The sequence below is a fragment of the Oryzias melastigma genome, linkage group LG5 (genome assembly GCF_002922805.2).
Source record: "Oryzias melastigma strain HK-1 linkage group LG5, ASM292280v2, whole genome shotgun sequence".
Classification (NCBI taxonomy): Eukaryota; Metazoa; Chordata; class Actinopteri; order Beloniformes; family Adrianichthyidae; genus Oryzias; species Oryzias melastigma.
The window spans coordinates 22,204,781-22,217,257 of NC_050516.1; the positions used below are offsets into that span (position 1 = coordinate 22,204,781).

Below are 12,477 nucleotides of genomic sequence, written 5' to 3' on the forward strand. Positions count from 1 at the left end.
GTGACACCAGTAAATACTGAGTGGTGAGTGAGGAAGCAACAGCAGTTTAAGCTTTTAATTATCGGTCCATTTTAGCAGCTCATTTTTTTCTTATTGGCCTGACATCAAACCTTCCACTATTGGCTGATATTATCGATAACCGATATAATCGTATAACCCTAGTTCAGACTATATCCTTGAAGGAACAGTGCTAAAACAAGTCGTTTGAATACGTCTAAACTTCTTACCCCAGGGGCAGATTTTACCTAGATAGGAAAAAAAGAATCTGCCTGTGGGGTAAGTAAAATGATCTTATCACAATTCTTATTTGAAGAAACATACAGTCACTAAAAGAGGTTTTCTCATGAAATGTTCAGCTTTTTCATGACATTACTGCTAGTACTTTTGGTATTTATAAATGTATAGTTTTTGAAATATTGAGGAAAATAATTCCCATAGGAAATGAAGGAGAAAGTCTTCAAATTTCCTCTAAAAACCAGCACTGTGTAGCAGCCCCTCCCATACCCACAAAGAGGAGCGGGTGGAACCGTGCTGATGTCAGAATGATACGAACCGCCCCCTCCAGGAAAAATCCCGTGCTGCAAGCTCCGCCCCCAGACTACAACGAAAACACACCCACTTTCTCCGTGAAGCTGTGGTGCTGAGGTAGTCATCTCCTGCTGCCAGGATGATGTCGTAAAATCATATTTCTCATATTTCATAAATCATTTTTTTAAGTGTTTCAAAGATAATATATGATCATATTTATGGATATAGTTTACTCTGAAAGGCTGAAGAAAATCATGGTATGGCTCCTTTAGGACAAATTTGGAGTTTAGCTAATATTTTAGCAACATGCTAACTTTTTTGGCTAGTTTAGTTTACTGAAGAATTTTAGGCTATTTGGGAGTTTAGCTAGTATTTAAGAAATGTGCTAGCTTTTGGCTATTTTGGCATCTACTGAGGTTTTTTTCTGCTAATATGGAGTTAGCTCATATTTAAGCAAAGCACAAAATATTTATTGAAAAAATTGGCATGTGTGTGGGATTTTTAACCAATTTTGCTACAAATTTTTCAGAAATTTCAGTCAACTTCAGCAGTCTTTCATAGTTCTTTAGCAAAATTTCCAGTCCTTTTGCAAATTTAACACTTTGAAATAGTTTTTGTAATTTCAGCAAATCCCTTCAAAATTAAATAAAGTAAATTGGGTGGTAAACTAAATTTTCAGCAGAGTTTCAGCATCTTCAGCAAGTACTTTCAGCAAAAAGCATTAACATTCTGACATTATTGCAGGTAATGCAACTTTTCGAGTTTGATTTGCTTTTGAAAAACATTCTTGATAAATTGTTTTTCTTGTAAGACAGAAAACATTATTTCTTGAAACAAACATGTTTTTTTTCTTTCTTAAGATTCAGTTTTTCTCGTGAATGTTCACATTTGAGTTTCCATATTTACATTTACTTGGATTTCCCCGTGTATCGTGAAGCGCCCATCCTCTGACATTTTTGTGTTTTATGTGGTTTGTGATCAGCTAAATTGCTATCAGCTGTGTTGACTCGTGGGTGTGGCTGAGGTTCTACTCGGCTGTGCTGGGGGGGCCATAGAAGGGGAACCAGGAAGCACAGCCTTTAAATACATCAGCATGCAAACGGGAAGGAGCCATCTCCCCAAGTTTTCTGGGAGAGACACAATTTAAAGGTTTATAGTTGTTTAGAGCATTTTTCTTTTTACTTTGAGACTAAACCTAATACCAAGTCTTGGGTTTAGTCTTGTCTGCTCATCTTCAGTCTTTTCAAATGTGTTTTTTTGTTTTAATCAGCTTCATCTTCTCCCAGCTGTTTCTTCCTAGCAGGTCCATTTCTTTCTGTCACTTCATGACAGGTTTTTGTCTGAGTTGATTCTTTTATCAGCCTGTTTGTATAATCTACATTTTTCCGAGCAAAGTTAAATCCACTCATATGGGGTAAGATAGTCAAAGAGAAACGTATGCATCAGACTAAATTTTGTTCAAAGTATTAATTTATGTAAACATTTCTATTTGACAGTTCTCTGACCACAAACACACAGAGACAGAGACACAGACACACAGCCGACCTCTATAATTGTATCAGTTAAACACTAACTCGGCTGCAGTCATCTCCTCTAGCTGTAATTATATTAAGAGTTTCTGGATCCGGTTTCAGAGCGGACTCGTCTTCATGAGGACGACTCCTGCAGAGCCTTCAGAACTAGGGCTGGGTATCGATTATAGTTTCCAGAAATATTTGATTTTGATTTTTTTCGATTTCTTTAATTTTTCAATTTTGAGTTTAAACATTTGTTTAGAAATAAATTAATAATCTACTGAATGATTTGAATATATTTATATTAATCTGATCCAGTTCACATACTGTAAATATATCAGTGAAATAATGAGATTGTTAATATCATCCAGTGTTACATGGATTCTCTAAAGGAGAAGTTCTAACTAAAATGTTCAGATCATTAACATTGGAAACATTGTTCTGCTTCTCCTGGAGGACGTTTCAGTTTGGACACTAGATGGTGATCGTGCTATAGAATTACACCTTATTCAAGAAGAAGAAGAAAGTATGAGGGAAAAATAGTATGAGGGTTTTAGACTACTTAAAAAATATTTCCTTAAAAGAGTTTGGAAAATTCATGTCTATGAGTTTAAAAAGTTGTTCATTTGATCAGCAATGAACTGATCAAATTATGTTGTTAGCATTAGCCGTCCTGTGGGAAATTCCATTAAACGTTAGCATCAAGCTAGCAGACTTTAGAGTTGTGTGCAAAATCAATTAATATTTTTTATGGACCGATCATTAATGTATTAAGCTTAAATTGATTCTAATCAAGTTTAATAAACCCAGCACAACTTAGTACACTCAGCCCAGAACAATAAACCCAAAAGAGGAGGCCATCTGTCAGAGGAGGCGGTCTCTACAGCGCGTTCCTCCTGCAGATCTGGAGAACATTAGAAGGAAGACGACGGGTCCACTGCCCTACCACACGTCACCTCCATAAAAGGTTCAATTCTCAGCGTGCAGCTCCAGAGCTTCAGTTACTGATGAAAGACAAGCAGCTGTTGGTCCTGCTTCAAGAAAAACCTCAACTGTTTAAAACTGCGGAGGTCCTACTTCAGAGCAGTAGCTTACCGGACGTTCTGCAGAACTTTCTGTGACCAGAGGAAGAGCGAGCACCGCTTCCACATCCGAGAGGATCAGGAAATTTACAAATACTTTTTTATTCTAGAGCAGGGGTGTCAAACTCAATCGCACAAAATGACAAAATCCAGAACACACCTTAGGTCGCTGCCGAACAGGATAAACATTTATTGAACACTCTAAAACTACATTTTTAAAACTGTAAAACTGTAACTTTTTAACATAATTATGAGTAATAAAAAGTCAGGAATATTATTCCACAATAAATCAACTTAAACCTTAAATAAATTTCACTATTTTACCCTCCATAAAAATATACTCTGTCAAAATTATACAAGTTAGAGATGAGAGCAGGATAACATCGGGCCATTAATAACAGTAAAATAAAATGATCTGGAGGGTCGCATACGGCCCCCGGGCCTTGACTTTGACACGTGTTCCAGAAGATCCTCTCAGGATTGGTCCAAACGGACTCCAGAAGGATCCAGAGCCTCAGAACCCCAGATAATGACGCTCCCACCCCGGAACTTCCCTGTCACTCATACCACCACCCCCCCGTCTCCGTCTGGGAAACAACGGTTCGGTCTCAGAACCGACCGAGCCAAACTTTCCGCTGACAACCCACGCACGCGCGCGCGAATAACGGGCGTCACAGCGGCTGAGTCACGAGACTGAAGGAGTTTGACACCACCCCCCACCCCCTCCACAAACACACAGAGCGCAGAAGAAAGAGCCCCCCACTCGCCCCCACTCCCGGAGAAAGTTTACCAAGTAGTTGGCGGAGTCCTGCCGCTTTGCGGACAGATTCATCCGCGCGGCCCGGAGCGGCACGCGCCGCTCGAACCCCGCTGAAGCCGGCCGGAGCGGCAGGACGCGGGGCACTTACCGGGAGCAGCGGCAGAAGCGGCCGGAGTCTCCTCTGGACTTTGTGACACTGAGGCCGCGCGGCGCCAGACACACAGGCTCCGCCCACGAGGGGCGTGGCCACAGACCACTCTCCTTTTCTCTTTCTTGTGTTGTTTCTCCAGAGCTCTGGTGTCATGTCTGCTCCGCGGGGGTTAGGACGGTACAGTCCCCGGAAGTGGGGGCAGAAGGTCAACCGGGGGGTGTCAGGACCTGCAGGTGGGTCAGAACTTCAGAAGAACTTCTGAGTCTCTCTATGGAGAAGAGAGTGATGAAAGAAAAGAACCACATTTGTAAATGTCAGCCATTCGGGATCTTTAGGACAGAGCCTTTCAAACTTTAACTTTTTACTGAAAATATTTTTTTTCCTCAAAATTTCACATATTTATAAGAGTCTGGTAATCAATTAAAATTAAAAGAAATGAACTAATTCATTGCAAACCTACAGTATATGTCGACCAGTTATTATCTGCGAGTGATCACAATATGAAACCACACACATGTTTCATACTGTACATTTAGAGCATTTAATTAATGCTGTCAGTCCATGAAAAAAGTCAAATTAATCAAACTCTTGTGTTGTGATTAAACACAATGTTTTACTAGGTACATTTTATGTGTTTGCACACAGGGGCCCTGGGTTCGATTCCCAGGGTTGTCCACTGATCCCCACCCAGATTGGGTCCTTAGACAAGACCCTTGACGCTGCTGCCTAACTGGGTCCCTGTGCCCCTCAAGTACAGGGTTGTGTCAGGAAGGGCATCCGGCGTAAAAACTCTGACAAATCACTGATGCGAAACAGTGGGTGCTGTTACGCTGTGGAGACCCCGAAAGGGATAAGCTGGAAGGCGAAGAAGAATTTTTATGTGTACGTTTTTTTTTAAACAAAAACAGGCCAGAGAGAAAAAATATCGCGTGTTATACCATTAATTTCTCATAACACACTCTTCATTGGGGTGGCCGTGGTGCAGCGGTAGGGCGGTCGACTCCTGATCAGAAGTGAGTGGGTTCAACTCCCGCCTTTCCTGCCCATGTGTCGAAGTGTCCTTGGGCAAGACACTGAACCCAGAGTTGCCTCTGGTGGGAGGTTGGCGCCAGTGTTCGGCAGCGGAGCCACCAGCAGTGTGTGAATGGGTGAATGGGTCTGTGACTGTAAAGCGCTTTGGGCCCTCGAAGGAGGGTAGAAAGCGCTGTACAAGTATACGCCATTTCATTGGGTATTATTCCTTACTATCCCTTACTTATACCATGCCTCAGCGATTCAGGATTTCATAGCATGCGTTAAAACACCTTGTTGAGTATTATCATACTTATTCATGGTCACTTACAAAATAAATAAATATTCAGTTGGTTTTTAGTACTTGAATCTTGTTTTTTTTCTTTTTTTTTTTTTGTTTTTTTTTGGACCGCTTTTTCAGCATGACAACGCGTCGCCTGACCCTCGACTGCAGTGGCAAAGTAATATATAATCCGATTGTCACGACAGGTTAAATAAAGCATCAGTTCAGAGAGAAAGTTAACCTCTTTTCGCTTGTTTTTGTGTAGATGATGACGGGAAACTTTGTTTTAAAGCAGTCTGCACAGTGATATACAACATTTTGGCCATTAGATTGAATTTTTTTAGGTGTGCATGTTTGTTTCTTATGGCTGTTAGTCAGCATCTTTGTTTTTTTTTAATCTTTGGAGTAATACTGCAGACATTAAAGTCTTTAGCGTTCCGCTTTTCTTACTTTAATTTGTTTTGTACATACAAATCACACTTCTGGGTTAATTTTCATTATACCATGGTCCGGGTGAATACTGGATTCTGATTGGCTGCTGGGTGTGGATTAAAAAGTGATAAACCACGGGGATAATGCACAGCTAAAAAGAAGTTCTGGTCACACAGCCCAAATGTTCTGCATCACTGCGCAGGCTTCTTTAAACAAACTTTTGGATCATCGTCTAAACAAAAATAAGCGATAAGAGGTGAACTTTCTCTCTGAACTGATGCTTTATTCAACCTGTCATGACCATCAGCATTTATATATATTGCTTTCCTTTTGTAAAGTGAAGGAATACATATTGACAAATTAGTCAACCCCTCGGCCCATAATGTTAGGCTTATCTTCAGTCATTTTTTTAAATTAGTTATTCTCCTACTCATAAGTCAAAGCACTCACCATAAACGCTGTATTCTTCTGTCTCATGGACGTTATGATGGTTTTCTTATTTGCATCAAGATTTTTATTATTGTTTCTATTTTTCTCTCCTTGGACTAATGTGGGACAACAAGCCGTCAAACTGGGTTATAAACAGACAGAAGAGCAGCTAAAAACACATCATTCAGATGCAGCTCCTGCAGGTTAGAAGGTAACAACTGCTGTAAGAAAAAGTGTTACGGTTGGCTCCAAGCTGTAACAAAGAAAAGGGGAGACGACACCGGTTCCTTACGTTTAGAAACGTTTTATTCTATGTTCCAAACGCCCAGCGGACCAAAACCAGAGACATCCAGGAGAGAGGAGGTGGCGACGTCAAACAGCGGCAGCAGCAGCCAAAACCGGAAACAGGAAGCAGGGAGGCCAGCAGGAAACCGAGGAGCAGCGGCGGCGGAAACCGTGCGGGGTCAGAAGTTCCCAGGACGTCCAAAGGGTGCCACACCTCGAGGAGCCACGGCGGGGCTTTTTATTCTGTGTTTGAAATTATGTGAAGCACTGCACCTGTGCCTGGAAGAACGAAAGAGAGGACAGACAAAGGAGCCAAACCCAGACGGCCCACGGCCGTAACAAAAAGAATGAAAAACCCAGACATGTAGACGTGATTATAGATGCTTCTGTGGAGCTCTTTAAAATAAATTACTTAACCTCTCAACATCATCCGTATCTTCTGTGTATTTTAAACGAGATATATACAGTCAAAGCCTCCATCATGTAGTGATGAGGCTAAAAGAATGGGAGAGTCTAGTTCACATTTTTGGGCAAACATTGAACATCAAATCTGACACACGTCAAAAGGCAGCGGACTCGAATTTGACCCATCAATCGCGTTCGGTGTCAGTTGGGGCTTGTTGAATTTGTTCATAAATGTTGGAGGTCTCTCTTAAAAGTGCAACTTACAGTCTGGAGCGACCCGGAAATACGGTAAATATTGATTGAATATATTTCTTTTGTAAATGGCCATGGTATAAGCGGGATAATACCCTTCGAAGTGTGCATTGTGAGAAATGAACTCACTTTGTGGAAGCAACCATCCGACGTGAAGCAGAGGACGGGTGCTTCAGCAAAGTGCATCAATTTCTCTAATTCACACTTCGTCAGGCATTATCACTTCCTTAATAAATATTAACCCGTTAGTTCTTTTCGATTAACCGCATGCAGCCCCAATTTTTCGTCTTTTATTTGTTGAATTTTGAGTTGCAGTCAGACTGTTGTTGTTTATTAGCATGTATGTAATAAGAACTACACATTGGACAGTGAAACCGTCAGTTAAAATGTTTTTTGTTGTAACATGTTGTTTTCTCCAAATGAGAACATCCCTGTAAAGTCTGAACTGGACGAGATGCTGTTCTGTCCTCATGCTTGGTTTCTTTCAGAATAAAACCTGAAATTGATTGATGTTTATTATTGAGTCAGATTAAGTTTTCTCTTGACAGGATGGATCATCTTCAGTGAAGAAAGACAGTCAAAATGTTTAGCCTTATTTATTTTTTTCTACTAGATTTTCTAAACTTTTGACCATCTTTTGATGAAAGATTTTGAAGTCAGGTTGCCTCCATGAGAAAAATAAATGAACTTCTAATCCTTGAAACACATCAGAGAGAGAAATAGCACATCACATGTTATGGGATATTTTGAAGATTATCAAGCCAGAAGGAGGAATGAAGGAGCGATGCGCGTCTTATATAATCTGAAGTAATCTGGAACACGACAGGGAGGCGGATATTAACGTTGCAGAATGAAGCACAACAAGCTGTGTGGGTTTTAAAAAGTACAGAAGAAACTGATGGAACATCACCGCTTCTGTCAGCTGCTGCTTCTAACAGATGTAAAAGAAGCAAAAAAATGCTGGTTTAAAAAAACCTAAACAGCGTGGTAACTGAGGTTTCCCCGTTCGTCTAAGTGTTGATGAGGAAACGCAGAGAAAAGAGATGACACAACTTCTACAAGCCCCACTACATGGCAGGAGAAAACGTAAGTGAAGAAACAGCTTCAGGGTGTCTGTCCACACTGTGCACGGCGTGTGTGCACGTGAAAAATGGACAACAGGATTATTGTTTGCTATATAAGGATCTTTTCTTAACCATTTTGCTCAAATCCATTCTCACAGATGGATTTCACGACATAAGGAAGCCAAGCAGCAACATTTATTTCAGAAAGTATTCAACCTTTTTCTGGTGATTCCCAGTGGCATCATGGCTTTTCCTGCATGGGGGGTTCAGCATTCAGAGCAAGAATTGCCTTGGATACTTTTCAATAGAGCTGTAACCATTCATTTTAACAACTTCATTCATATCATCATCTGTGAATCCTGATCTGATTGATACTGGATATCAGTTCATTCTGATTGATCTGACTGGATCTGATTCACTGACCTAAAATGGATCAGAACATCTTCATCCCAAACTTCCACCAGTGTGACTCAGAGATCAATACCTGCTACTGAACAGTGAAGTTTTCTAGATTCTTGTATTTCTTCAAGATTATAAATTGAAATGATTGTCAAATCCATTCACGTTTTAGTTTGATAAAGATGTTTGTCCACATCAGAGTAATTATTATTAGAATATTTTACCACTCTGTGTGGTCACATGACTTGGATCAATTCAAAGCCTGGAATGATGGTTGATCAGTTTCTGCTGCATCACGAGTGTGTCTGCTGGGATGGTTGTTTTTACCTTAGAAAAGGAGTGTCAAACTCAATCACACAGGGCCAAAATCCAAAACACACCTTAGGTCACAGGCCGAACAGGATAAACATTTATTGAACACAATAAAACTACATTTTAGAACTTTAAAAAGATAACTTTTTATCATATTTATAAACTAGATATATAGCATTACCTGTGATAATACTAGTGTGAATGCTGTAAGCTGAATTTGGCCGCTGAAGATGATAGTGCTGATAGCTGAAGATGCTAAAATTGATAACTGAAATCCCTGAAGCTAATAGCCAGCTAAAATATTAACTGAATCCCTATTAGCCTAAAAAAAGACTAGGTGAACCAAAACAGATAGCAGGTAGCTGAAAAAATAGCTAAACTTCAAAATAGCCTAAAAAAACTGAAAAATCCTAAAATAGCCAAAAACAGCTAGCATGTAAATATTAGCCTAGCTCCAGAACAGCCTAAAAAACTGAAAAAAGCCTAAATGAACCAAAACAGCTAGCATGTAGCTGAAATATTAACTATACTCCGAAATAGCCTAAAAAATCTCAGTAAACGCCAAAATAGTCAAAAAGCTAGCAGAATGTCAATTTTTAAAACTATAAGACTGTAACTTTTTAACATAATTATGAATAATAAAAAGGCAGGAATATTATTCCAGAATAAATCAACTTAAACCTTAAATAACTTTTAATATTTTACTCTCCATAAAATATGTTTTGTCAAAATTATAAAAGTTAGAAATGAGCTCAAGATAACATTGTGTCATTAATAACAATAAAACAAAATGATCTGGAGGGCCGTATAGAATAACAGGTGGCCCTCGGGCCGAGACTTTGACACGTGACTTAGAGTAAATAAACCGACCAAATCTCAATCTAGTTGGAATCTCCCAAAATCAATTGTTAATTCATCAATTTTTGAAATTATATTTCCATGGCATAGATCAATTTGATTTAACATCTTGCCTCAGATGGGTCAATCTGGTTGGAAAAATCAATTCATAGACTGATCGTTACACCCCTACTTTTTCTGATGAACACGCAGGCGGTAGATTCACGTTCTGATTAGGATGCTAGGATCTTGCAGCACATGGCGTTTCACCCAGACCGGTAGGTTTTGTGTAACTTCCTCAGCTCTTTGGTTTGTCAACATGAAACAGCAACACGCTTGTGGCTTTTCATTTGTGTCACACAGTCACGTACACAGCGTGGAACACAGATGGTTCTGCTGCTAAAGCACGAGAACGCTAGAGGGCAGAGGTGATGAAGGATGAGCATCTAAGAGGAAAGCTGATCCACCCTGGGGGGATTCGAACCCCCGGCCTGAAAGAGCTCATTGTCTTGGTAAGCGGGTCATTTTCAAAGGTAATTGAGACATTTTAGGTCATCATCCAATTTGTGTACAAATCAGGGATTTTTCATTTTGTATAAAATAAAGAAACATTTCATCTTTGACTTCTTAAACAAACGGGGAAATAAAAAAGTTTCAGTGGTCTCTGAGAGCAGCCGATTGGCTCACTTTACAATCTGTGACACACACACACACACACACACCTCACTGCTCCGATATGTCTGTACTTCCTGTTTTTTCCCATCCGATCAAACTCGTCACACAAACTTCCTGTTTCGTAATAGATGACTCACATTTGTGGTGAACTTCCTGACAGTCAAACGTTTGATTCCCTGGTGTGACCGGACGCTGAAGTACTTTAAGTTGCTCTGACAGACACCATCAGCATCATATAAAGACTTTGACATTTGTATTTGTCAGAAACATGTTTTGCAGTAACAATTAAAGCATTATTTCAGAAGTGTTTGCTAATCTTTGCAGCATAACAGTAAAGGCCCAGTGACCATTTGGACCACTCCAAGAGTATGCAGAACACTGCCAACATTTATTTATTGATCGAGGAATGTTCAGGATAAAATCACTGAGGTTAGTAGAGGAAACATTTGTTAATCAAACAATCATTAAGGCATTCAGTTCATCAACATTGGAGATAAGGCAGCACAGAGGTCACTGAAGATTTCCACTTTCCAGCTTCTTCCAGACATGAAGAAACAAAATATGTAGGTTAACCTTTTCTGAACGTCCCCTGATAACGTTTTTTTTTTTTTTAATCACAGACATATGTGTTTACCATAGCATGAAACGGTTCCATAAAGAAACACAGGAAAGAGTGGCAGAGTAAAGACTAAATTCAAGCTGCTTGCAGCAGAACAACCTGTAGGTGGCACTGACAGTTTCACACATGTAGCAGCAGAAAACAGAGTCAATGTTCACAGAAAGGCTTGATCTTTTCACCGGTGTGAATAAGGTTTATCCATGGTGTAATTCTTCCCTGAAGACACAGAAGCAGAAAGGTTCTCCCACAGTAAAAGATCTTTCTGTTCAACTGCTGCTGAGAAGACATGCTGTAAACATTTCTGAGGCAGTTCAGTTCTAAAACATAAAAACTGCATTTAAGGGTTTTTTTTTTACGAAGGCAGCACTGTTTAACTCAAACTAATCCACAATAAAAAGTTTACTGCAGCTAAAGGTCTCTTTCTAGATTAAAGTTCTCTGTGGGACAACTGAAATACAAGCAGCAACATTTAGAGAGAAAAACAGGAAAAGAAGTTTCATTGGATCAGTTTTAGACTGAAAATCAGCGATCAAGGTAGTTTAAAAACTAAGATGTTTCTAACACAGCCAACTAAGTAAAAAAAACACAGAGAAGACTCTGGAGCAGAAAAGGCTCAGCATGAATGGGATGTCTGCTTCTAAAAGAACAAGGCCTTGTCATTAATCTGCCTCGTTTATGGTGTTTAACATGTTTATATTGTTTAGCATGTTTATAATGTTTAACATGTTTAGGGTGTTTATGGTGTTTAACCCGTTTAAGGAGTGTCCAATGTTTACAATGTTTACAATATTTAACATGTTTAAGTTGTTTAACATGTTTATGGTGTTTAACATGTTTACAATGTTTAACATGTTTAAGATGTTTATGGTGTTTAACATGTTTAACATGTTTAACATGTTTACAATGTTTAACATGTTTAACATGTTTATGCTGTTTAACATGTTTAAGGTGTTTAACATGTTTATATGGTGTTCAACATGTTTACGATGTTTATGGTGTTTAAACCGTTTAAGGTGTGTCCAATGTTTACAATGTTTACGATATTTAACATGTTTAAGTTGTTTAACATGTTTAAGGTGTTTAACATGTTTAAGGCGCTTACCATGCTTACGATGTTTAACATGTTCTAAGTCATTCATTGGTCCTACACCAATGAATGACCCCCCATCCCTCGACACACACAGCCACTCAACACCCTCTATCTACAGCATTATATTTCTGTTCACTTGGGATTTTTTTATGTTAAATGTGTTTAACTTTTTTAACATGTTGAGTTTTTACAAGTGTGATGTGTTAGGAATGTTAAACATGTTTTCCATGCTCTAACATCTTTGATGTGTTTAGCCTGTTTTACATGTTGATTTGCATGTCTAACATGTTTCAACAGGCTTAATGTATTTATTGTGTCTAACGTTTAGCGTGTTTTATGTTCAAGACAT

At 39.3% G+C, this 12,477-nt stretch overlaps 3 protein-coding genes across 4 annotated transcripts in view; 1 reads left to right on the top strand and 2 right to left on the bottom strand.

The window, feature by feature from the left end:
- st3gal8 (ST3 beta-galactoside alpha-2,3-sialyltransferase 8) overlaps positions 1 to 4,168 on the bottom strand; it is a 13,781-nt gene extending 9,613 nt beyond the window's left edge. Inside the window, exon 1 of one of the 2 annotated variants that reach the window (XM_024262885.2) lies at positions 4,033 to 4,168. The gene's annotated coding sequence lies outside the window, so the exon portion shown is untranslated. Of the gene's footprint in view, positions 1 to 3,914 lie in introns of both variants that reach the window. The other variant, XM_024262886.2, reaches the window with a different exon arrangement.
- LOC118598729 overlaps positions 1 to 7,576 on the top strand; it is an 8,775-nt gene extending 1,199 nt beyond the window's left edge. The window contains exons 2-3 of the mRNA XM_036211762.1: positions 3,922 to 4,268; positions 6,520 to 7,576. Of these exons, the coding sequence (XP_036067655.1) occupies positions 3,922 to 4,268; positions 6,520 to 6,814 (642 nt within the window). The 3' untranslated portion in view covers positions 6,815 to 7,576. The remainder of the gene's footprint in view (positions 1 to 3,921; positions 4,269 to 6,519) is intronic.
- Positions 7,577 to 10,780: 3,204 nt separating this feature from the next.
- The window catches only part of LOC112139998 (protein SSUH2 homolog), a gene marked incomplete in the record, with an annotated part of 13,537 nt that continues 11,840 nt past the window's right edge, over positions 10,781 to 12,477 (bottom strand). Inside the window, 1 exon segment of the mRNA XM_024262887.2 lies at positions 10,781 to 12,477.